We start from the raw sequence: 27,556 nt of genomic DNA on the forward strand, positions 1-27,556 counted from the left end.
GATTCTGATCACTCATAGCTAGAGTAATATTACTATTACTAATTACTATTTCAATATCTTCATATTCATTTATGTTGCATTTTCCTTCAATAATCTCTTATAAATTTAAATTGATTGCATTACAAAACCATATTATTAATCGCTAAGTCTTGAAAGGATTTTAATGGATACACTTTCCAAATTGAAAAATGTATATGATTTTAAAGAGGAAGTCTGGAAAAAGTCTGTGTATATATGTTGAATTTCAGCTAATGGTTTCCTTAAAGTTCACCGTGGTACTAGAACATTTGTTTAGACCTTCCCTAAATGCATAGATAGATATCACTGCTGACTCAGACGCCTCTATCAATTAGAAATTTCAAAAAGCCTTGCAAAGATTTTCTACTGGGCTGATGAGAGTGTCCACTGGAAGAGATAATGAAGGCAAATACAGCCCTAAGTAGGCTTTGATACTGAGCTAGCTTGCAGCTGACCTGTGTTCTTGCGCCAGGAGCCTCTCTGCCCAGAACCAAACCAGAATGTCCACCACTCTGTGGATTCTTATTTTGGAATGGGGCATTATCTCAGACATCTTCCTTTGCTCAAACCATATATGTGATGGTATTTACTAGTTTGACATATATTATTTAATGATTTTTAGGCTGCTGATTCTTTTCATAGATCCCTTTGTTCCATGGCTAAAGGGCACATCTATCTTATATTTTCATAGAAAGTGATGTATTTCATTTGTATATCAGAAAATTTTAAAATGTGATCCTAGGTATTATCAACATCTTTATACTATTTAAATGACTTTAAAATGTTGGCTATTTTCCCACTTGTACAATAGTGGTCTGAATGTTATGGGATTAACCAACCACTTTCTGTTTGGATTTATAGACCACTCCATGAGATGAAACCCTTACAAGGCACCATTATCAAGGACAAGAACCCATGGATAGATAGATAGGTCTTAGGAAAGAACCTACTCTCATTGCTCTGCTAAATGGGCATAGCATCCAAACTGTTAATGGCTTATTGCTACAACTGTAGACCACTGCATCTCTCAGCCTTCATCAGAGAGGCTGCTTTTTACAGATGGTGACTAACATAGAGACTCACAGCTGGTCAACATGCAGGAAATAAGGGACTGAAGTGTGCTCAGCCCTAAATGGGATGGCTAGATCACACCCTTCCTCTCAAGATTCAGGGATCATCTGAAGAGGGGCTGCAAGGATTGTAAGACTCAGAGGCAGGAACAACAAGAAAGAGCCATTGTAGACAGGAACTCAGAGTGATTTTCTCTACATGCAAAAGACCTATGTAAGCTCAAGCCAGACAAAATCTCAGCATGGAGGACCAAACGAGGATGGCATGAAGTCCCACCCTTGCCTGAGGCACTATTAACATTCCAGAGCTGCTGCTGGAGAAAGAGTCAGGTTTTCTCCATGTGAATGGAATCGGAAAGAATTAATCTCTGCCGATTACAAAGTCAGCTATATTTAAGAACCATACAATGAACTTAATTTTGAAATTTATGTGGTGAGCATAGTTTTTTTATTTTTGAAGGAAGAATAATAAGCACAGCATTGGAAACGTTAGTCGACCTTAAATACCTGTGTCCAAAGTCTAAAGAGAGATGGATGCTATAGTGAATGTGTCCAAAGTCTAAAGAGAGACGAATGCTATAGAGAATTTTGATTTTCTTGGGGGTGATACATTCACTTGGATAAAATATTTATTTATTGTATTATTATCTCAACTACAAAAGAATAAGGTCATACTCTTTATTTTTGTTGGAACTATAAACAATTATAAAATACCCTCACCACCAGTTTTTTCCCTTAGGATCCGCAAACATTCCAGAAATGATTTTCCAAACCAATGAAAGACAATATAATTAATCATTCATTTTCACTCTGACTATTCAACATCCCTTAGGAAATGTGCCTCCATTTCTCCCACAGCAACACCACTTCTTAATAAGATTACCCTTTGATCATGAGAGTGCTTCTGATGGGACCTAAAACCAACAGGCTGTGGGTTATGGGCAGGGTCATGCAACTTGATTACTAAAGACTGAAATGTTACTAGGAAAAAAAAAACACACACAAATTTGTGCTCTTTCTCTTTAAAAAACAATCAAATCAAATCAAATCAAAACAAACAATAAAACACAAATGAATAAAATTTGTATTGCCTTAGTATACTTGGGTGTGGGACCTGCCCCAGAACATTTCAGCCTTTAACGGTCAGTTAGTTTTTTTTTTTCTTTTTTTTTTTTTATTATTCGATATAATTTACATTTCAAATGATTTCCCCTTTTCTAGCCCCCCCACTCCCCGAAAGTCCCGCAAGCCCCTTCTCTTCCCCTGTCCTCCCACCCACCCCTTCCCACTTCCCCGTTCTGGTTTTGCTGAATACTGTTTCACTGAGTCTTTCCAGAACCAGGGGCCACTCCTCCTTTCTTCTTGTACCTCATTTGATGTGTGGATTATGTTTTGGGTATTCCAGTTTTCTAGGTTAATATCCACTTATTAGTGAGTGCATACCATGATTCACCTTTTGAGTCTGGGTTACCTCACTTAGTATGATATTCTCTAGCTCCATCCATTTGCCTAAGAATTTCATGAATTCATTGTTTCTAATGGCTGAATAGTACTCCATTGTGTAGATATACCACATTTTTTGCATCCACTCTTCTGTTGAGGGATACCTGGGTTCTTTCCAGCATCTGGCAATTACAAATAGGGCTGCTATGAACATAGTAGAACATGTATCCTTATTACATGGTGGGGAGTCTTCTGGGTATATGCCCAGGAGTGGTATAGCAGGATCTTCTGGAAGTAAGGTGCCCAGTTTTCGGAGGAACCGCCAGACTGATTTCCAGAGTGGTTGTACCAATTTGCAACCCCACCAGCAGTGGAGGAGTGTTCCTCTTTCTCCACACCCTCTCCAACACCTGCTGTCTCCTGAATTTTTAATCTTAGCCATTCTGACTGGTGTAAGATGAAATCTTAGGGTTGTTTTGATTTGCATTTCCCTAATGACTAATGAAGTTGAGCATTTTTTAAGATGCTTCTCCGCCATCCGAAGTTCTTCAGGTGAGAATTCTTTGTTTAACTCTGTACCCCATTTTTTAATAGGGTTGTTTGGTTTTCTGGAGTCTAACTTCTTGAGTTCTTTATATATATTGGATATTAGCCCTCTATCTGATGTAGGATTGGTGAAGATCTTTTCCCAATTTGTTGGTTGCCGATTTGTCCTCTTGATGGTGTCCTTTGCCTTACAGAAACTTTGAAATTTTATGAGGTCCCATTTGCCAATTCTTGCTCTTAGAGCATACGCTATTGGTGTTCTGTTCAGAAACTTTCTCCCTGTACCGATGTCCTCAAGGGTCTTCCCCAGTTTTTTTTCTATTAGCTTCAGAGTGTCTGGCTTTATGTGGAGGTCCTTGATCCATTTGGATTTGAGCTTAGTACAAGGAGACAAGGATGGATCAATTCGCATTCTTCTGCATGCTGACCTCCAGTTGAACCAGCACCATTTGTTGAAAAGGCTATCTTTTTTCCATTGGATGTTTTCAGCCTCTTTGTCGAGGATCAAGTGGCCATAGGTGTGTGGGTTCATTTCTGGATCTTCAATCCTGTTCCATTGATCCTCCTGCCTGTCACTGTACCAATACCATGCAGTTTTTAACACTATTGCTCTGTAGTATTGCTTGAGGTCAGGGATACTGATTCCCCCAGATTTTCTTTTGTTGCTGAGAATAGTTTTAGCTATCCTGGGTTTTTTGTTGTTCCAGATGAATTTGATAATTGCTCTTTCTAACTCTGTGAAGAATTGAGTTGGGATTTTGATGGGTATTGCATTGAATCTGTATAGTGCTTTAGGCAAAATGGCCATTTTAACTATATTGATTCTACCGATCCATGAGCATGGGAGGTTTTCCCATTTTTTGAGCTCTTCTTCCATTTCCTTCTTCAGAGTCTTGAAGTTCTTGTCATACAGATCTTTCACATGTTTGGTAAGAGTCACCCCAAGATACTTTATACTGTTTGTGGCTATTGTGAAGGGGGTCATTTCCCTAATTTCTTTCTCAGCCTGCTTATCCTTTGAGTATAGGAAGGCCACTGATTTGCTTGAGTTGACTTTATAACCTGCCACTTTGCTGAAGTTGTTTATCAGCTGTAGGAGCTCTCTAGTGGAGTTCTTTGGGTCACTTAGGTAGACAATCATGTCGTCTGCAAATAATGATAGTTTGACTTCTTCCTTTCCAATTTGTATCCCTTTGACCTCCTTATGTTGTCGAATTGCCCGAGCTAGTACCTCAAGTACAATATTGAAAAGATAAGGAGAAAGGGGGCAGCCTTGTCTGGTCCCTGATTTCAGTGGGATTGCTTCAAGTTTCTCTCCATTTAGTTTGATGCTGGCTACCGGTTTGCTGTATATTGCTTTTACTATGTTTAGGTATGGGCCTTGAATTCCTGTTCTCTCCAAGACTTTAAGCATGAAGGGATGCTGAATTTTGTCAAATGCTTTTTCAGCATCCAATGAAATGACCATGTGGTTTTGTTCTTTGAGTTTGTTTATGTAGTGGATTGTATTGATGGATTTCCGTATATTGAACCAACCCTGCATTCCCGGGATAAAGCCTACTTGATCATGGTGGATGATCGTTTTGATGTGTTCTTGGATTCGGTTGGCAAGAATTTTATTGAGTATTTTTGCATCGATGTTCATAAGGGAAATTGGTCTGAAGTTCTCTTTCTTTGTTGGATCTTTGTGTGGCTTTGGTATCAGCGCAATTGTGGCTTCGTAGAAGGAATTGGGTAGTGTTCCTTCTGTTTCTATTTTGTGGAATAGTTTGAAGAGTATTGGTGTTAACTCTTCTTTGAAGGTCTGGTAGAATTCTGCACTGAAGCCATCTGGTCCTGTGCTTTTTTTGGTTGGAAGACTTTCTATGACTCCTTCTATTTCTTTAGGCATTATGGGACTGTTTAGATGGTCTAGTTGGTCCTGATTTAATTTTGGTATTTGGTATCTGTCAAGGAAATTGTCCATTTCCTCCAGATTCTCCAGTTGTGTTGAGTATAGGCTCTTGTAGTAGGATCTGATGATTTTTTGGATTTCCTCAGTTTCCGTTGTTATATCTCCCTTTTCATTTCTAAGTTTGTTAATTTGGATACTTTCTCTGTTAAGTAATAGCAATTTGAGAGAGAGAGAGAGAGAGAGAGAGAGAGAGAGAGAGAGAGAGAGAGAGGGAGGGAGAGAGAGAAGGAGGGACAGAGGGAGGGAGGAAGAGAGGAAGGGAGAGAGGAAGAGAAAGACTTTTGTCAGATTCCTATCAGTTTTCAAGTAATATTCTGGTCATTTTGTGGATTATTTGATGTTTCAAGGCAAGAATAACAAGGAAAGGAGCAGGAGGGGGGGGGGAAGAGATAGAAAGAATTTAGAAGATACAAAGGGACCGCTCACCTTTCATTTACCTCATTTACTGACATTTTCCTCTTCATAGGTTTTCTCTAAGCAGTCAGAAATTTGCTTATGAATGTTATTTTACACATTCCCTCTTCATTTTATATTTACCTTTTCCACTTCATATTTTTAATGGTCGTGACTGATGAAGTCATATATTCCACGCAGAATGTTTTGTAAAATGCATTCCTCTCTAGAACAGCAACCATGTAGCATACAAACACTGGAAGTAGGTAACTACCTAGCACTGAAGCGTGTCCTCCTTTTGCAAATAGTTATTTAATTCTTACACGTCAGATGCTAAGAAAGGTACTAAATAAGAGACAGATGTATGATCATCCAGATAAGTTCAGATGTTATGAGATGTAGTCCACATGCTAAGTAGTAGGAGATGCCTGTAGAAGTAGCCATTGATTGTGCAGGCTTTCCCTTCCGCTTGCCTTACTGACTGGCAGCCATGATCTCTGACAAGGCAGCTCTACGCCCTGCTCCCACCTTCCCTGGCCCAGGTCCACTGGTCCATAGCTGACCTCTCCATTAGCCTCTGGGGAAAGTGTGAGCAGACACTGTACTCACTAAACACACACACACACACACACACACTCACACACACACACCAAGTCCCTGCTCGTGGCTGCCTGAAATTAGCCTGTGCCTAAATTTCTCTGCCACCCAAATTTGCTCAGGCTTTCCACTCTGAGGAGCATAGTATGGGTTCCCTCTGTCATGGATTTCCATCCATGAATGGCAGCAGCAGGACACGCTCACCACGCCTGGTCCCTTTCGTTTGCCTTAGCCTCTTTCAGACAGACTATGTGGGCATGTTTAACATTCTCCCCACAGTCCCCTTCTGGGCTGTAACAAACAAGCAAGCAACCTTGAACTCCCATGTGTCCCCGACAGAGTTTGGAATTTCTCCCCTTTCCACTTGGAAGAAAAGGTAGGTAATATAGAAATACTTCGACGTGCAAAGACTATTTCACAAAATCTTAATTTGCTTTTACTGTCTGCTAGATTTGAGTTGTCAATAGTGTATACATGAAGCAGACAAGTTAGCTCTAAATTTACAGTCTGTCTAATGCTCCAGTAGGCGTACACAAGAAATCTATGGGAGTGGTACTAATTCAGTTGTGTCGATGAATGAATGAATGAAAGGTCTGATAAAGGAATAATTTGCTTGCATCACCTAGAGCTCCCATTCAGTCTTCTGGAAAGCTTGCTACAGGTAAATCTCTAATGACCTTCTGCAAGTTATGCGAATAAAGCTCACGTAGATTCAGTTTAATTAATGACTCTATCACTTGCTTTTTCAGATGCACAATCCTAGGTTTTCACCACTACAGATACTAAAGTCTCCAATTAGCCTGGTGGTGAATTTGAGAACTTGTATAGTGATGCCTAAGTATAAGAGTAGGTTAATGTTTCAGTCTTAAAGACAGATGAAATGCATCGAATGCTTGGCTTGCTACCTGTGTATGTCCGTGTTCGTGTCCCTGTTTATGTCAGTGTGTGTTTGTGTGTGTGTGTGTGTCTGTGTCTGTGTGTGTGTCTGTGTGTGTGTATTTGTGTGTGTCTGTGTTTGTGTGTATGTCTGTGTCTGTTTCTGTGTGTTTGTGTGTGTGTGTCTGTGTCTGTGTGTGTGTCTGTGTGTGTGTGTCTGTGTGTGTGCCTGTGTGTGTCTGTGTATGTGTGTTTGTGTCTGTGTGTGTGTCTGTGTTTCTGTGTGTGTATGTCTGTGTCTGTGTGTTTGTGTGTGTGTCTCTGTCTGTGTGTGTGTCTGTGTGTGTATCTGTGTTTGTGTTTGTGTGTGTATGTCTGTGTGTGTGAATCTGTGTGTATGTCTGTGTGTGTGTGTTTGTGTGTGTGTCTGTGTGTATCTGTGTGTGTGTTTGTGTGTGTGTGTGTCTATGTCTGTGTGTGTCTGTGTGTGTGTATATATGTTTGTGTGTGTGTATGCTCACACTGATATTTACGGGCTAACCTCTTTGATTTTTGTATTCTTAGTCATGTAAACGACCTGCCCTTTAGAGTCCTCAGTTGATGACTTTTTCTGGCCTTTGTCTTTTTTCTTGATTTTTTTCTGCTAAAAATAAAATTCTTAACCTTATCCTGGCCTCTTTTCTTTTGTCTTCCAATCATAAATATTAAGGAGCTATTTAGATCCTGTGCTGTCCCAAAATTCCTCATGTGGCAAGTGCAATAGACTAACGCACATTCTGTCATTCAGGTCATTTGAAACACAATCCAGCTGGTCGGTCCCGTTGTGCTATAACATGAAAACATAGAGTTCACATCTTGTATTTTTTTCCTGGTATTATTCAGCAGAAGTTCAATAGAAACCACTCTACTATCATATAGCAATAGTAAAATTTATAGTTGATTTTAAGAATGTTCCTGTAATTGACCTTTTGTTTTCTTTAATTTTACTGTTTCGTTTTTGAGTCCCCTGAGTTTAAATACAGAAAACTACCACCATTTTTTTTTGTAAAGGTCAATGAATGTTTATTGAACACCCACTGCATACTATTTATTATAGATTCAAGGATGCAGAAACAACAAAGAAATAAACATTAGGCATTAGAGAAAGAAAAATAAAGGGAAGGCACTGAGAAGAAAAGCATTTTGTTAAGCTGCTAGGGGAGACCATTTCTGGGCAGTTGGACTTGAGCAGAGTTGCAAGTGAAGCCAAAAAGTGAGGCACCTGGGCCTTGCAGATATCTAGGTGAGCATCCAGGAGATGAGCGTCAGCACCAAGGTTTTGATGCTCTGGGAAGAGAATAGAAGCTCTTGTTGCTATAGCACAGTCCCCTAGAGATGTCATAAAGGAAAACAGAGAGGATGTAAGTGGCATGAGATCTGATAGCCTGGTCAAAGACCTTATACTCTGAGTGAGATAGATAGGCATAAGGAGGATTTAAGGAAAGGAGTGAACTGAGAGCTGGTGTGTGTGTGTGTGTGTGTGTGTGTTAAAGATTTACTACTGAGTCAGGTGTGATGGTGCATTCCTTTAATTCTAGCACTTGGGAGGCAGAGACAAGCAGATCTCTGAGTTAAAGGTCAGCTTGGTCTAGAGAGTGAGTTCCAGTGATATTCCAATGACAGAGTCTCAAAAAACCAAAAAGAAAACATCAAAAGATTTATTACTGGGTTTTGTTGGTTTTCTTTGACTTCAGAGAAAATTATGACCTAGGTCATGGTTTGAATACAGATTTGTTCACGGTTTCTGTAAGCCAAGAGTTGTGAAGAGTGCCACTTAGCTGGGCTCTCTGCTCAGGGACTCACACGTCGAGCAACAAGGTGTCTCATTTGATGCTTGGCTTCTTGCTGTTGTTGGAAGAATTCACTTCTCAGAAGTAGCAAGATGGCGATGCCTGGTTTTGTTAGTTTGCTTGCTCCGGTTGGGAGCAGGCAGCCTCAGCTCCTAGCCCTGGCTGTAGTTCCTAGGCATGTGACCTCTTACAGTCTGTTAGTCCAACTCTTCAAAGCTAGCCAGATTAAAACCCACAGTTGCTGAGGAGCTCTCTATACCAAAATCAAGCAAGTAACTTGCTATATTGCCTTTACCGTAGAATATGAATTAACCAAAAGAGTGATTGCCCACTATTAAGCACACAGTTTATATGAGACAGGTATAAAATACAGTGAGGGTCATTTCCCAATTGCACTTGCTACAGGGAGAACAGAGTGGTAGAAGGGACTAAACTGTGGATGGGTGAAAAAGCACTAGAAATCTCTAAGCTAGTGAGGAGATTTATGTAGATGAATTTCTTAGGGATTGTATTCAAACCCAAAGCTGACAGTTTACCTGCCAAAGGCCTTTTTCCAGAGCCTTCTTGTGGGGCATTAAGTGTAGAAAGGAAAACTGTGGCTTGAGCTAGTGTGGCATGGTACAGGTGAAAGACAGTCTAATTAGAAATATATTTTGAAGGCAGATCCAACCTGACTGAGGTGGAAAACTGAGACCTATCAATGATTTGTAAGTTCAGAGAATGACAAAAGTGTATTAGGAATTAGTGTCAGAAGAGAAATCAAGAGTTCCACCGGTTCCAATTACGACACATGTCTTTAATTCCAGCACTCAGGAGACAAAGGCAGGTGGTTAGGTGACAGTTCAAGGCCAGCCTGAACGTAGGGGCTTCCAGGACAACCAGAGCTTTATAAAGAGACACCATCTCAAAAGAAAAAAAATCTAACTGGTATATGCTAAGATCCAAGATCCAAATCAGGCTGAAGATGAAATGAAATGGACCAGAGTCATCCAACTTCCTTGTCACGTGTTATCTGAGACGTAAAATGGCATGCATAGTAAATGGTGGCTATGTGGCTCTCCCAAAGTGAGTTTATTGTACTATTATTTTAAAATGTGATCCATGGAAAGGACGTATTGATTCACGCCTTAGCTCTCTCTGCTTCTTCTACACTGACATTTGTAAAATAAACAGCATTTTCTTGTCGCAATGCCAAAGTATCTTAGGAGTGAAATCAACACATCACTACTGAAATCAATAAAAAAGTTCCTAGAAGCCAAAAAGCGCATCACAATGCACACCCAAAACACACTGTGCTCAACTCCTCTCCAGGAGTATGGACCGCATTCAGAGGGTGTTTTCAGCACCTATTGATTTTGATGGAAGCCTCACTGTGAGGTTTTATCTCCTTTCTCCAAGGCTTCAGGCGCAGCACCATGGCATGACTAATGATCCTTTCTTTCCAGGGATGTTTTGCAAATTAGCTTGGACACACCAATAAGAGGTGGTCTTTCAATCCAGCTCACATTGAAGTTAACCTGCATCATCTTTCCCACTGCCAAGAGAATGTGCTGTAGGCTGGGGCTGCACCAGAAATGTTTTCTTGCAACTCCCCCAAATTCTAGTATATAAATTCAGCTTCACCCATACTCATTTTGAGAAAGAAAGGCTGTTAAAATTTTATCAAAATTAAAATCTATCAAAGCTATGCTGCCATTTTCCTTTCCTTGTGGCAACTGTAGAAAAGCTGAGAAAAGTTTAAGCCTTGCACTTACATTAAATATTGCAAACATTTGAATCAAACTTTAAATTAAAAAAAAAGTCCATCTTAGCTTTGATGCAGTAAAAGTAGGAGATGATGTGTGTATGTCTCCGGATGGGCGTGAAGAAGGGCAGTGAAGGCTACTTATTGGTCCAGAGAGCTGTTCATTTTGTGGAAGAGATGAAAATTCTCTCACTGTACCCAGAAGTCTTGATAGGGTGTTTTGATTTAATATGGTTATGTAATAAGACCAGGTTGTATGACCAGACAGTACAAGGATTCTTGATGAATAGTTTTTCATAAATAAGACTTGAACAGATGGAAATCAAGCCAAGTCATTTGGTGACAGCAGTGACAGAGGATATGAAAAGGGCCACCTCACATAAGTTGCTAAAGATTTCAGCATCATTTCCTGATGCCTGACCTTCCAATTTGCAACTGAGCATGACTGCCTACCTTGGCTTACTGAAGATATGGGAAAGGTGACAAAGAAAACAAGCTTTTGATGATCCCTGAATTTGACAGGTGTATGCATAGGCCTGCGCTTTACAATATTTGGGGTTTTAGGAAATTCTAAGTAAACACATCTTTTGGTGCAAGCCCAGTCTACATTATACTTTTCTTGTGACATGAGAGATGGTGATGTATTTAAAACCAGCCTTAATTGAGGCATGATTATTGTAATTTATTTTAAAAATATGCCATTTTCGACCATTCTAATCTATTCTTTCGTAATATATTCTTTGATAATGTCAAATTTTAGATTTTACATGGTGACTCAAGAAACTAATTCCCTTCTTCTTTCTTTTTCCCTAGGAGCACTAAATCAAAAAAATTGGGGAAAGAAATATCCAACATGTAATAGCCCAAAGCAATCTCCTATTAATATTGATGAAGATCTTACACAAGTCAATGTGAATCTTAAGAAACTGAAATTTCAGGGTTGGGAAAAAGCATCCTTGGAAAACACGTTCATTCACAACACTGGGAAAACAGGTAACATCCTTGTCTTTTGCCTTTGACAGTTTTTTTTTTTTCATACTGAGACTATTTTTAGATAAGATGCATTTCCTTTGAATAATACGCTAGGTTCTGAACAGAAGCTGATAGTAAGAAACCCAATGGAACAGTCAGCATTTAGTCAACATTTTGAAAACTTGCACAAAAAAGTAACAAAACATCATGCAGTGTTTTCTCTATGTGTAATGAATGAGGTCTTGTCATTTAATGACATAAAAAAAGGTAATGAAATCATAGCTAGTGAAATTTTTCCACTCTATGCATAGTCAAACACTTAGTCAGGAATTTCATATCTTGGGCATCAGAGTTTGATCTTGGATACTCAGCTTCATGCTTTAGCCAATGTTTGACTATGATAAGATAATCAATTATAACTCATTTTTTTTTTAAAAAAAGTAATAGTCCTTTTATTTGGTAAATTTAAAATTCTAGTTTATCTACCCTTAAGGAGGTACTTATATAAGCATCTTTGTTGAGATTATCTTTTTTTTGAAAATATGTAAAATGTAATTCCTTACAATTCAAGAAAATTCTGATAAACAAAAGGGAAACATAATGTGACATGTATCCCTTTTGGCTATTTTGGTTTGACATGAAACAGTTTGTCCGGGAATTGTATAAACATAAGTGTAAATTTTTGCAAAAATTAGAAAAACTAGTCAAAATTATAATAGCAGATATATTAGTGTTGTTTTAATTTTTATTGAATATCATCTTCATTTACATTGCCAATGGTAAAACCTTTCCTGATATCGCCCCTCCCCTAAGACCCCCAACCCCTCCCCATCCTCCTTTCCCCTGCCTCCACATATATGCCTCTTGCCTTTAATTTCAGCACTTGGGAGGCAGAGGCAGGTGGATTTATGAGTTTGAGGCCAGCCTGGTCTACAGAGTGAGTTCCATGGTTGCCAGGGCTACACAGTGAAACCCTGTCTCAAAAGGAATGAAAGAAAAGAAGAAAGGAAGAAAGAAAGAAAGAGAGAGAGAGAGAGAGAGAGAGAGAGAGAGAGAGAGAGAGAGAGAGAAGGAAGGAAAGAAAGAAAGAAAGAAAGAAAGAAAGAAAGAAAGAAAGAAAGAAAGAAAGAAAGAAAGAAAGAAAGAAAGAAAGAAAGAAAGAAAGAGATCTCCATAGTGTGGTTTTATACTGAATAAATTTCTTCTGTATTTCATATTAAGATAATATAATTGATAAATATAATAATTTGATTTTGCATTCTGTAGAGCAAGGATTATTCTATATCAGTGCCTAACTAATAAGCATTTACTATTATTCAAATGAATACTTAAGAAAATATTGGTATGTTATACTATAATTCAAATATAATAAAAGTAAATTATTCCAAATCTTGACAATTTAATATAATTTTGTAAGTGTTAAAAGCTGTGCTTTTAACATATGATCTCTGCTTTGTTTCTTTTAAAGTGTAATGGTTAAGTGCTTGTTCCTTACAGTCAGTCTGTTTGGTTTTATCAGTGGTCAGTCAAATGACAACAAAAACTTGGAGGAGGTCACTTGCTTTGTCTGTTACTCAGCTGCCTTATCTATAACAGAGGTTATAGTGCTTCTTGCTCCCTAAGGCTATGTGAGAATCGAGTAGCTAAGAGGTATAAGCAATTGATGTTCTATCAGGTGCTTCATAAGTGATACATATCGACTGCCGACTGCCATTGTTTGCATTATTAACACTGTGCTTGACATTCTTATTGCCATAATCAATGAAAGCTTATATCACTAGCTGGGTAGTGATGTATAGGATTTAATCACCACTGCCTATGTTAAATATAATTTCTGATTAGCAGAACAAAGACCACTTAAACCTGACTGAGAGACATCACCATCTTTGCACTAGGCTCTCAAGAGAATCATTATCCTTTAAATTACTTGTAAAAATACAATCAATAAAATCTTCAGTGGGGCTTGGGGAAGTTTCTGGTTCTAATGGTGGACACTCCAGGTTCAAATATGAAATGACAAAATCCTCACATGTGATGGGGCTTACCAACTGCTTGATTGAGACAGTTTGTGGAGCCAGACAACGTCTGGACAGAAAGAAGGGATTAGATGGAGTACAAGGGGGTAGGGGGCAGAAACAGGCTATCAGTGAATGGCGAGAGCTTTCCCAAGGAAAGACTTTTCTTTGGGCCTTCTCTTCTCACTCCCTTTACTGTGTTTCATTGTTGTCATCAAGTGCCTTGAGGCCAGAGAGTCTGGGAGAAATGGCAGTCTCAGTAGACCAAATAGATTAGGTGGGCTGGCTGTCCTGTGGTGAGAGTCGAACTGTGGTGTTATCTTCAGGGTCCTTGATTTGTGACAATAAGATGCATTAAGTACGTGAATATGAGGGCAAAGTTGAAATCCAAATGACTTTAAAAATCTTAAAGCTATCAAGTGAGTTCTATCTTAAGTAGAAGATTACGTTAAATTCATAATTTTGATTTTCAAAAGCTTAGATGTAATATTTTGGGTTTTTCTTTTCACTTTAGTGGAAATAAATCTCACCAATGACTACTATCTCAGTGGAGGACTTTCAGAAAAGGTCTTCAAGGCAAGCAAAATCACTTTTCACTGGGGAAAATGCAATGTGTCATCTGAAGGATCAGAACATAGTTTAGAAGGACAGAAGTTCCCACTCGAGGTAAGGTGCTTTCCGGCATATCATCTGCATCTTTGAGAATTTCTCTAACATAGACTTTGACTTGCTGTGAACCCAATGAACATGAAAACCATCTTTAGTTTTATACTTCTAGATACTCAGATTTCAAATTACTAGCTTATCAATAAGTGCAGATGAGGAACTGAATGCATAAAATAATAAAGAGGTGATGTCATCAATGTACAGCAGAATGCTTTCAGCTTTCCTCTAATTAAAACAAGGAAAATCTCATGTTTAAAACTAGAAAAGTGTTAGAATCCAACTCAAGGGGAGGCCCCAGGGCCTGACACTATTACTGAGGCTATAGAATGCTTACAAAACAGATCCTATCATGATAGCCCTTTGAAAGACCCAACAAGCAGCTGAAAGGGTCAGATGCAGATATCTGCACCCAAACCCAGTCAGAAGCTTCTGATCCCTGGGATTGAATTGGGAAAGCTGGAAGAAGCTGAGGAGGACAGTGACCCTGTAGGAAGAGCAGCAGTCTCAATTAATCTGGACCCCTGAGATCTCCCAAATCTAGACCACCAAACAGGCAACATATACCAGCTGATATGAGACCCCCAACATATATACAGTAGAGGACTGCCAGGTCTGGGTTCAGTCAGAGAAGATGCACCTAACCCTCAAGAGACTGGAGGTCCCAAGGAGTTTAGAGGGCTGGTGGGATGGAGGTTGGGGTGGGGGTTGAGGACATCCTCATGGAGACAGGGAGGTGGGGAGGAGGTATGGGATGTGGAATAGTTGGAGGGTACACCAGGAAGGGAATAAAATCTGGAGTGTAAAATAATAAATTAATAAATAAAAGATTAAATAAAATAATAAAAACTAGAAAAGAGTTATAAGTATGATAAATGATGTAGATAGATAAATATTTTTCATATGTTTCTCTAAAGTGCTGAATTTTCTGGGAAGTAGTTTGTTTTGCATTAAAAACTTTGTTTATTTTCAGTATTTTATTATTCAGAGTATAGCAACAATAATTATAAATATGCCTCAAATTTTATGTGTAAAGATTTATTTACAATATTTAATATTGAAACAAAGAGCACTATCAAATACATTATAATGGAGTATTGAACCTTTCAAAAATCATGTTTCAAAGGATGTACTTATGCAAAAAGTTTCATGCTGGGGCTGGGGAGATGACTCAGATAGTGATTCCAATGTTTCTGTAGCAATATGGGAGGAGGAGATAGGAGTCACCCCAGAGCCTCTTGGGCCAAGGACCTTGGAATAAGTCATGGCAAGCAACAAAAAGACCCAGCTTCAAACAGGTGGAAGGCAAGACTCAATATCCAAGCCTGTTGTCTCACCTCTATACCCATACCATGACATGCCATTACATACACACAGACACACACACACACACACACACACACACACACACACACACTGAGAGAGAGAGAGATCCTTCCCAAGACAAAATGTTTCATCCTATTAATGCATTAAAAATAATATGAAAATGGTCTAATCAGCATTATTTTTCCAACTTTGTAAAACAGGAAAAACACATAATTAAAAATGAAAATAAATCAAGTCTGAAGGGCTGACTTAATGGTTCAGAGCATTTGTTCTTATAGAGGACTGAGGGTCAGTTGCCAACCACATGGAGGCTCAGAATCATCTGTAGCTCCAATTCCAGGGGATCTGATGCCCTTTTCTGGCCTTCTTAGGCACCAGACATACATATGGTGCACTGACAAACATGCAGACAAAACCCTCATAGACATAAAAAATAATAATAAGTACAGCATTAGATGTATTTTCCATGTGGTTGTGCAAATAGGACCTCAAAGGAGCATCCTAGCACCTACCCATTCCTCCTTCCTCCCTTCTTCCTTACTCCTCTCCTCTCTTTCTTTTATCATTCCTTTCTTTTTCATTTCTGTCTTTTCCATTTCTTTATTCCATTATCTCCAATATCCCATAACAAGTCTTCTGAATTCTTTTTACAAACTACGTGTGCTTTAGAGCAAACTCAAACCACCATTATTTCTTAATAACTTCCTAAATGACAATATATTAGTCTCTCCTGAATCTTAACGTCCTTCCGTCTGTCCACACTCCTATCCTTCCCATCCTTATGACTGTTTTCTATAGGGCGTTGGTGATTGCTCATGGTCCTCGGAGTGACCACTGCCTGCCCCTCCAGCCCCTTCCCTTACAATGATCTACTGCTATCAAAGAAAATGACTTTCAGTTTCCCATGCTTATCCTTTCTTTGTGTACACCTTTCAGGGTCTCCTGAGAAGAAGGAGACCAACCCCCATCCCTTCTGATTCCAACTTGCTCAAAGCTATTTGTCTTTCAGAGGTCAGCTGAGCTACCCTCTCTGAGAAGGCACTGGTGGCACATCATAGCCACTGCCATCCTGCTGCTTATGGTGCCTTTCCACTATCAATCCTTGAGTGTTCTCAGAGACTTTCTACTTTTGCCTGATTCTAACTATATATTCTAACATTACCTGGATTTCTGTCCATGGGCAAGGAACACATTAAAAGCTGGAATAGAACCGGCCATGGCTGAGAATCTAGGATGTAATAGACACTCACAAGGGTTAGCTTCACAGAAGATGCTACAATAGGAAGCTCAAACACTTGGCATTTTAAGATACAAGCAGAGTTCTTTAGAATTTCATTGGAAGAACAGTAAGTGCACCATGATAATACCCAAAATTTTAACAATGCCCCATCAAGAAAGGAATGTTCGCTCAAGAAACAGTGAGTTCCAGGTTTGTACAATTCCAGTAAAATAGTTAGAAGAGGCTTTGTCAATTGTTTTACATTCAATGATTACTTAATGAATTATTATCATAATGCCTATCACTATTCCCCCTGTAGTACGTATTGTTTTAGGGAAGATTCTGTATTTCCTTCTATGTCCAAGGATACAAATGATAGCAAACTTACTTAAGTATATCTGTGGTTAAGATATGGTTCGGAAAACACAGAGAATATAGAACTGTATAGTCTGTAGAATTTTTTCAGGAGAATTTACTAATCTAGTTGGCTTCTCTGTTACATCTCTTCACTGGCCTTTGTGAAGTGCTTCTAATAATGCTATCATCATTACATTCACAGATGCAAGTCTACTGCTTTGACGCAGACCGATTTTCAAGTTTTGAGGAAGCAGTTAAAGGAAAAGGAAGGCTAAGGGCTTTATCCATTTTATTTGAGGTAATTATTATACATAGGTTTACATCTAATCTCTTCCTAAATCATAGCTACAAATCATAACTACTGTCAGTTATATATGTTAATATAAATACTTTTACAAGCTGAAGATGTCACAACCATAATGATCACTGGTGGTCATTTCCAAGAAGTGTTTCCCTTGGCTGGTATGTTTTTAAAAGGATTCATATTTATAACTGAATAGGTTTCTTACAGCTAGAGTGGACAGTTATAAGTACACAGATTTGTCTATCTATGCATGATGTATCTTAACTCACATGTAGTAGCTATAAATCATAGCATTTCCTATTTTTGTTTTCATAATGTAAAATGTAAAGTTACCTGATTTTTATTTATTTTGTTTTTACCTTGATGTTGAAAAAGAAAACCATACTTGAGATATACTGTTCTTTATACTCATTTGGGATTTATTGCTCAGCAGTTAGTCAATTGTTGGGATCTGTTTTCATAGTGCCATTCTTTTCTGACAGGTTGGAGTTGAAGAAAATTTGGATTACAAAGCCATTATAGATGGGACTGAAAGTGTTAGTCGTTTTGGTAAGCTGTTATAATTACAAGATGGACATATATGAGTATTTTCAGTGGAACAAAATCACTTGTGAAAGATGGAGAGGATGGTGTCTTTAAAGATGAACATATTTCACTTCCCATACTTGACCACTGTCTTAGTCAGGGTTTCTATTCCTGCACAAACATCATGACCAAGAAGCAAGTTGGGGAGGAAAGGGTTTATTGAGCTTACACTTCCACGTTGCAGTTCATCACTAAGGAAGTCAGGACTGGAACTCAAGCAGGTCAGGAAGCAGGAGCTGATGCAGAGGCCATGGAGGGATGTTTCTTACTGGCTTGCTTGCCCTGGCTTGCTCAGCCTGCTCTCTTATAGAACCCAAGAGCACCAGCCCAGTGATGGCACTACCCACAAGGGGCCCTCCCCACTTGATCACTAATTGAGAAAATGCCCCACAGCTGGATCTCATGGAGGCACTTCCTCAACTGAAGCTCCTTTCTCTGTGATAACTCCAGCCTGTGTCAAGTTGACACACAAAACTAGCCAGTACAAACACTTTCCTCGAGGTGTTTAAAACCTAAACCTAGACTATTTCTGTGTTTTACATCAGCCCATGGGACAAGAGAATCAAACTATTAATTGTGAAGTTATAGAATCTACTCTATTCTCTTTTGAATTCTAGACCATCCCCTAGAGTACATAAACTATGGAATTCTCCTACCTTCCCTTCATGATGGACTGTAAGGAGAAATCAACTGTTTCCTCCCCAAGTTGCCTTTGTCATGGTGTTTATTCCAGGAGTAGAAACCTAACCTAACTAGGACAGCAGACAGATGACATAAGATGTGCTTATGATTGATAATGAAGTATGAATCCAAGGATAGTAAATACATGCTCTGAGCGGGTAGCAGGGAGGGGTCTGAGACCTGGATCTTGCAGACATCTGGGATCACGGGGTCTCCACACAGCCTTCCCGGGTCTGTCAGGTGAAAGGCCAAGGGCTGGGAAGCAAAGCGGAGGGAGAATGGTAAGAAATGAAACCAGGGAGGTAGAATTGCACCTCTATTCAATTGAGATAGGAGCCATCTATAGGTTCTGAGCGGAGGACAGCCATGGTCTCAGTCCTTTGAGAAGGCTTGCTGAGGCTGCTGTGGCAAGTGCTTATAAAGGGGCAGAGCGAGAGCTGTGGCATGGGAGGCAGTCGCAGCAGTCCAGGAGAAGGCGGAAGTCACTTCAGTCTATGTTTCAGCAAGACACGGGGTAAATGGTGATCATGTTATATGTGTGTTTCTACACATGTGCACATACAAGTGAACACACATATGTGCTTAGGAACAGCAGCTAAGTGGTTAATGAGGTTGTAAGTCCCCAGATCTTCAGAATGGATGAATAAAATTATTTTCTTGTTAAAAAAAACCTATAGAATTCTATTTTGGGCTGCTAAGCTTTTATTATAGGGAATCTTAAAAATAAAGTAATTACCCTTAAACAAAGAGAATCTAGGAATGCACCCAGACTTCCTAATCTCCCTTGTTCTTCATGTAAACAACTCAATACTACAAGCATCTTGCAGAATATAAAATCTTCTTATTATAACATGGGCTGATTGCTCATCTTCTACATTTCTCTATAAAAGAGAAACCTCATTTCTCATTGAGAACCTGTCCTTTCTGATCTTCCCTTCATCATAGCTACTCTGTGCTGGACATTGTTGTATTTGTAGATTAAGAAATTGGTAGAAACTTTGCAGTGATACAAAGATAAAATATTAATATTCTTCAAGCAGAACAAACAGAAAACTATTAATGAAATCTCTCCAACTGCAAAGAAGAGATACTTCCAGGTAATATTATCAGTGATTCTCAAATGGAAGGTCTCATCAGAACAATGTTTGCTGCTTACTCAATTGCAGACTAGGCCCAGGGATCTGTATATTGAAAAATCCTTACAAGAAGTTCTGAGGTGGCTCCTTAGGTGCCATGGTTATAAGTGATGGTTGGTTTTTAAGTCCTCGGCAGCTTTCCCTATTGCGTGGCTCTTCTGTGGTCCTCAGTTATCTGTCTCTCTCCCTCATCTTTTTTTCCCCCTCTCATTGTCAACTTCCCCATGGAAGGATCTAGCAAGTTGGTTGGTTGATCATCTATGTCTGAGGGATTGTGGCTGAGATGAATGCCAAAGGACTAGTGGAGTTCTATTGGCCAGATGAAATTCATGATTTCTCGCCAAGTGACAAAATGTCACCATTGTTCAGTTTTCTCGGTAATTAGTGGCATGGTTGAAAAGAAGAACCATAGTTGACAATTTTATGTGATACCTAGGACAGAATTTTGGGGGCAAACATGCAAATATCAGCTGTAACAAACACCCTGAAATTGTAGCCCCTCAGCCAGAAACCATACAATGGCCATCACACAGTGGTCATCACAGTGCCTGTGACAGAATGAGCATAACACACTAGCCGTCACTCACTGGTCATCATACAATGACCATCACACTGGGCCAACTTTCAATGGCAATTAATTGGTGTTCATAATATAGGGTACATCAGGGTGCCCATCTCTTAGTAGCCATTACACTGTGGCCAACAAAAGAAGTGGAAGAGTAGATTCTGTATTAAGGAAAAAGAAATAAACATTCTCTTTCTTCTTTTGCTTCTTAACCTTCTTTACCTTTAATATCTGTCCATATTACAAGGAAATTCTCTGTTCCACATCTCCACAGAGGTCTCAAACCTTTGTCCTCTCTGCCCTGCCTTGAGATCTTCTGGCATCAATTCATCCTCTCTCGGGGACCAGGACATCAATTTCTGCCTCTTTATTTAATTAGTGTATTCTACAATCACATTTTCATAAGATACACATAAAAGAAATTTTATCTTTAGTAGATTATTTAATCACCAAAAAATCAAGCCTTAAAAGCAGGAATCAGAAACTGGAGAATACCCATAGATTAACAGGAAAATTCTGATCAGTTCCTAAGAACTTGAATTGAGATCTGAACTCTGACAATCTTTTTTATTTTTGAGGTTATAATTTAATCACACTTCTCTCTTCCATTTCCTCCCTCCCAACCCTCCCATAATATCCTCTGTATAATACATAAAATCCATGGCCTATTTTCTCACTAATTGTTATTTTATGCATACACACACACACATACACAGACACAAACACATATACATACACACTCACACACACAGACACACACACATAACACACAGACACATATATTCCAAAATATAAAAATATAATCTATTCAATATGTATAATGCTACCTATATGTATGTTTTCAGACTACCTGACTGCTTAGCACTGGGCAACCAATTGGTGTGCCCGTCCCTGGAGAAGACCACTTGTCTTGCTCACAGCTTTCCTCAGTTACCTAAAGTTCTTTGTTTAGGGTTAAAGCTACATGGGATTTTCCCAGTCCTAATTCCACTCTGAGCTCTGATAATCTCATCTTGATATTGGACGTTTCACAGACATTATTAGTCCATTAAGCCAACAAAATGCAATCTTTCTAATGGACTAAAATAAGATTTTATTTGAACTTGGAGAAATGTAATTCAGTCAAATAGGTTTCTATTTGTAAGATTTAGCTTTTAGTTCAAACATTCTAATTTTAATTATTAACAATATCCCTAAGTAGTGTAATTAAAAAGTTGAAAATCTTTAAAACACTTCCTTTTACCTGGGTTTTAACTTTGGCTACATGTCTGCATCATCTGGGGAGAGATTTTAAAAATGCTTGTGGCCAGGCCTCACTCCTAGAAGTTTTATCTCCAGTGGTGCAAAATCTGTCACACTGGTGTGATTTTCAAACTCCTTCTGTTACTCTAATGAGGTGCCACCTCACACATACTAAATTGGCTCCAGGAACTACTGTGTAATGAACTAAATGCCCGGGGTGGGGCAGAAGAAATGTTTACTCTTTTTCTGTGTCTGAAAAATATGGTACTCCATGGTTTTCACAATCACATATGGTCAGCAAGTCTTCCCCTCTAACAATGACATTTCACTAGCTTTTTATTATCCACGATTATTTGATTTATATACTCTGTATTTTATTTAAACTTCACAAGAAGCATTCCAGTTCATATAGACAGCATAGAAACTGTATCGTGTGGTTGGTCCCAGCACTGGTCTACATAGTGAGTTTCAAGACAATCAGAGCTATATACTGAGACCCTGTGTTAAACAAACAAACAGACATCTTCAACAACAAAAACACACATTCACAGGGGGCACACACACACACGCACAGACACACACACACACACACACACACACAAGCACACACATACACAAATCTGAGTTTTTGATTAAAAGTTGAATTTTTAAGTCAATTTGGGGAAAATCAGACCCTACCAAAATGCTGAATTTTCAAACCCAGGCCATGGTCCTTTCTGCCTTCTTAAAGAATTTTAGGGTTAGGGTTAGGGTTAGGGTTGAGGGTTAGGGTTAGGGTTAGGGTTAGGGTTAGGGTTAGGGTTAGGGTTAGGGTTAGTCGAGTGTGGAGATACAGAGGGAGGAAGAATCTGAGAAGAGTTGGAATAAGGGAGGGGAAAATATGATCAAAATATATTGTATGGAAAAAATTTAAAAGAAAAAGTATAGAGGAAAAAATCATGGTACAGAAAAAAATATTTTTGTAAAAACTGGTGTAGAAATACAATTGGCATTTTTCTTGTATTGTTATTGTGTGCAGGGACTTTGATTAATTCATCTATTAAAGAGTTTTGTTGCTGTTCATTCTCTCTAGACTTTATTACAATATAGAGTCTATTTGTATATCATATTTGTTGCTATTTTAAACCATGTTGATTTTGCTATTGATAGCTTCTGGGAAAGGGAATATCAGTTTTGTTTATTGGAGTGACGCTGAGTATATCAACCATATCCCAGGACAGGACCCACACTCAGAGTAGTAGGCTAACAGAAAATAGCCTTCAGTTTGTTTGTTTGTTTGTTCATTTGTTTGTTTGTTGTTTTGTTGGTGGTGGTTTGGTTTGTACTGGGTTTTTTTAAGTCTGTTTTTTAAGAGAGAGAAAAGTCATGAAGTCAAGTGTGGAGATACAAAGGGAGGAAGAATCTGGGAAGGGTTGGAATAAGGGAGGGAAAATATGATCAAAATATATCGTATGAAAAAATTTAAAGAAAAGGTATAGAGAAAAAAATCAGGTTACAGAAAAAATATTTTTGTTAAAACTGTTGTAGAAATACAATTGGTATTTTTCTTGTATTGTTATTGTGCACAGGGACTTTGATTAATTCATCTATTAAGCTGAATGGTCTTTAAACTCTGTTTCCCAATATACATGTTTAATTTAATTTTATTTTGAAGCATGTGAATGTGGTTTATGGTAAAAGTAATACTAAACTTAAATGACAAAGAAGATACTTCAAGCACATTAAGTTGGTTCCGCATTGTCTATGAAGATAATAAATGTTCTTCATCTACAGATAAGCTTACTAATTTTCTTGCATTACAAATTCTTATCAGTGTAATTTTGTTTGTGCCCTTAATTCTTCCTCTTATTTTGTTCTTTAGGACATTTCTTAAAAGACAAGTGTTTATTCATAATGCAACACATACTTCTTCCCACAATAGTAATATTTTTATTATTTATTCTTTTTCACAATGTGTGAGATTGTTCTCTATTACAAAGGAATTTTCCCTAACTGTCATTAATAGTATTTTGTTGTGCTTCACACATACCAAAGTGTTAAAAGAATGGGAATGTGCTGATATCTGAGGACAGTGCATCAAAGAGCGGAGGAGCATCCATTGGTGTTGATTTTGAAATTACAAAGCATCCAGAATCCAAAGTGTGCTGGCACGAACATACTTGGCTTTCTTCTTCCCATTTTCCCCAACAATAATCACTTATTTTTCCAAGAGTTTCCTCAGTCTCCTGCGTCCTTTAGAAATATTTTTCAAAGCAAGTACATAGTTCTTTTTGCAATTGCTGTGGAAGTGGTGGCCATTCTGAACACTGTTTATTTAGAAAGCCCACTTTTTAAAAAAAAAAATAGTTTTTAATTAAAAGAGAATTACATCATTTTCCCTTCTTCTTTATCTTCCCTAGGCCATTCCATGACCCCCTTCACTCTCACGTTGATAGCCTCTTTAATTATTACTGTTGCTCACATTTACATGTGTGTGCATGTATGTATGTATGTGTATGCAAAACTGTAGAGAAGTACAGCCTGCTCAGTATGCTTTTTTTTGTTTGTGTATATATGGTTTTCATGGCTGAGCACTCTTCATTGGACAACTAATGAGAGAGCGAAACCCTGGGTGCGGATATTTTCTCTCTCCCAGTACTCATTGGTTGCCTGTGGTTCTTTGTCTAGGGGTGAGACCCATGAAATTTTCCTCCTTTCATGTTAGCATGTTAGTTGATATTGTTATCATTACAGTCTTTTTTTTGCTGACTTTTTTTATATTTATTATTTTTTATTTACATTTCAAATGATTTCCCCTTTTCTGGTCTCCTACTCCCCAAAAGTCACATAAGCCCCCTTCCCTCCCCCTGTTTTCCCACCCAACCCTTCCCAGTTCCCTGTTCTGGTTTTGCTGAATACTGCTTCACTGAGTCTTTCCAGAACAAGGGGCCACTCCTCCATTCTTCTTGTACCTCATTTGATGTGTGGATTATGTTTTGGGTATTCCAGTTTTCTAGGTTAATATCCACTTATTAGTGAGTGCATACCATGATTGATCTTTTGAGACTGTGTTACCTCACTTAGTATGATGTTCTCCAGCTCCATCCATTTGCCTAAGAATTTCATGAATTCATTGTTTCTAATGGCTGAATAGTACTCCATTGTGTAGATGTACCACATTTTTTGCATCCATTCTTCTGTTGAGGGATACCATCATTACAGTCTTATTCCTACAGTCATTTCTGGAAGAGATTGTTTCCCAACTGATGTCCTGGTATTCTGTCTCCTAAAATCTCTCTGCCTTCCCCTCTGCGATGTTTCCTGAACCTCAGATGCATGGCTGTGTGCAGTCTGCAAATTGTGATAATAACAATTCCTATAAATACCAAGAGTTTTTCTCCTCGACAGCCCCCCCCCCGCCCCATTTGAAAGAACATTTCCTTCATTTCCTTCCGTAAGGCACATAGGCCTCCAATTCAGGATCCTCCCCCTCAGCCCCACAGAGGCTGGGATGAAGTCACGGGCCCACTCACGCAGCACACTTTGTCCCTTTTCCTTCATGTTTAAGATCAGACCAAAGTGATGCTATGAGATACCCTTGCCTTATTCTTTATTTCTAGGGGAAGCTTTCAGTAAGGTACCCTACCAATGCTCTCTCTTTGCTTTCAAAAATTATCTTTAACAGTATAGTCCTTTGTTTTTGCATCCTGTGAACTAGAATGAATTTTTTTTCAAACGATGTAGCTGATATCTATTGAGGTAATCATATATATATATGAATGAAATAGTCTTTTCCAGCATCATGTTGGAAGGCAAGATATCTAACAACCTATGAAAAATATATTTAAGACAATTTGTAGTATGCTCCCTCTATATACACACATGTATATGTATAACAGTCTTAAGCTTCAATTCTAACTAAATATATAAGTAAGAATGTGTCCTTGTGGGGTAGCAGATTTAGTAACTAAGTTGCAGTGTTGGGATTCTGGCTGAGCTATGTATCATTATTTCATAGGAAAGCAGGCTGCCTTAGACACGTTCATCTTGCAGAACCTCCTGCCAAACTCCACTGACAAGTACTACATTTACAACGGCTCACTGACATCCCCGCCCTGCACAGACACCGTGGAATGGATTGTTTTTAAGGATACAGTTAGCATCTCTGAAAGCCAGGTAATCTCAGAGGTTCACATAATGAAGTCGTTTGAAGCTATTGTAGAAGCGTTGTTTCCTAGCTTTGTTGCTGTGTATCATTTTCGAGCACTTACTGAAGCTTTTGAAGCGGGCGTGTTAAATGATTTGGTCTTCTTTCCAGCTGGCTGTATTTTGTGAAGTTCTCACAATGCAACAGTCTGGATATGTCATGTTGATGGATTACTTACAAAACAATTTCCGAGAACAACAGTACAAGTTTTCCAGGCAGGTGTTTTCCTCATACACTGGGAAGGAAGAGATTCATGAAGCAGGTATGTATTGAAAATTTTTTTTCTTTTCTGTGGCCCCGTACAGACTCAGCAGAGATGGTTATTTTGGTGTGGTGGAAAACACACAAGACTTACAGAGCTTTTGAAAGGTTTACATTAACTTTTCTAGCTTTGGGCAAGCAATTTAGCTGCCCAGAGTCATGGTTCCCACATCTACAAATGAGAATTTGAAAAACCTCATTCTTCCTCTATGAATTTTTTACAGGTGAGAAAAAAAATAAGAGCTGGTAAATGGAAGCAAGTTTCCCAAACCCCACGACAGTAGGTACCATAGCAACCTAGCCAATCCAAATTGACTTTAAAGCATATGCCAGACTAAAAGCTACTGAAGGAAAAGGAAGAAGAGGCTGAGATGTTCAGACACTGGGGTGTCACGTCTGCTAGGGATGATCATGGCTTTGAGCTGGAGACAGAAACATGAACTGAATTTCAACATGAGATTATGGTACACACACCTGCGTTGACAGTTCCAAGAAAAATAACTAAGCACCTACTATGCTAAATTACTATTAATAAACAAAAATGTCCTTGGTTTCCTTCATTGGAGGAAAAATAAGTTTGTGTTTGTGATAACCAAACAAGAGAGAAAATGGTGGGTGTTTTAGTTCCTGGCATGTGTTCTGTGCCTTTTCTGGCTGACACAGAGTCAGAAGCCCTTAAAAAGCCAGATGACACAACCAGAGGTATCTCTAACTTCAAACTTCCTGTTTATATGACTGTAGTAACACACGAATAGTTGAAGTTGCCTTCCTTGTGCGATATTAAGATTTTCCAAACCAGATTCTCTTCTTTGATTTCCACCCTGTACTTAAATTTTTGTTATGAATGATATTAATTTAATAATCAACTTCTTTTAATGTTTTAATTTTTAAATTAATTTTTAATGTTCATGCTCTTATTGTTTTGATATAATAATTAGAATTGTTTGTTATCCAACAAAAAGCATGATAACATTGTCAAGTAATTATATCTAGTGTGACAGTAACATTCAAAGTAAAATTTGATTCCTGGAAAAAAATGATTTCTATAGCCATAACAAATACTTTAATAGTCTTTATAATGAATAATAGGTAATTGTTTAGAAAAATGAAAATGAATCTAAACACCTCCCTTTCTAAAATACAGTAGACAAAATAAATTAAAATATGATTTCTTTTTCATTGTGCTTTAAATCCCATTTTATCAAAACTCTGGATGGAACCTCAGTTCTTTAAGAATAAGCTCAAAGTCCATCACTTAACATAGTGCCTTTCATGCTCACTGATACTCATGCCTTCTTCAGCAAGGGTTTTTTCTTTCCTACTAAACTCTTTGCGGTTCCCTGAAGCAGGGAAACCCATTCTCTCAGGTCGCATTGAAGTTGTTTTCTCTGTGCCTCATGCCACTCCCTGCTGTGTTTACATCTTTGCACACTTCTTGTTCTCTGAAAGTCAGGCAAGACACCCCTCCACCCAGAGACCATCTCTTTGCCCCACTATGTGTGAACTTGTCCCCCACACAGGACTACGCTCTTGTGACATCATAACCAGAAGATCAATGTAAATAATGCTCAACT

At 38.5% G+C, this 27,556-nt stretch overlaps 1 protein-coding gene across 1 annotated transcript in view; it reads left to right on the plus strand.

Moving 5' to 3' along the window:
* Ptprz1 (protein tyrosine phosphatase receptor type Z1) overlaps nucleotides 1-27,556 on the plus strand; it is a 161,325-nt gene that overhangs the window by 50,936 nt on the left and 82,833 nt on the right. The window contains exons 3-8 of the mRNA XM_052172827.1: nucleotides 11,284-11,463; nucleotides 13,972-14,123; nucleotides 17,225-17,320; nucleotides 17,809-17,875; nucleotides 25,533-25,690; nucleotides 25,833-25,983. Of these exons, the coding sequence (XP_052028787.1) occupies nucleotides 11,284-11,463; nucleotides 13,972-14,123; nucleotides 17,225-17,320; nucleotides 17,809-17,875; nucleotides 25,533-25,690; nucleotides 25,833-25,983 (804 nt within the window). The remainder of the gene's footprint in view (nucleotides 1-11,283; nucleotides 11,464-13,971; nucleotides 14,124-17,224; nucleotides 17,321-17,808; nucleotides 17,876-25,532; nucleotides 25,691-25,832; nucleotides 25,984-27,556) is intronic.

The sequence above is a fragment of the Apodemus sylvaticus genome, chromosome 2 (assembly GCF_947179515.1).
Source record: "Apodemus sylvaticus chromosome 2, mApoSyl1.1, whole genome shotgun sequence".
NCBI lineage: Eukaryota > Metazoa > Chordata > Mammalia > Rodentia > Muridae > Apodemus > Apodemus sylvaticus.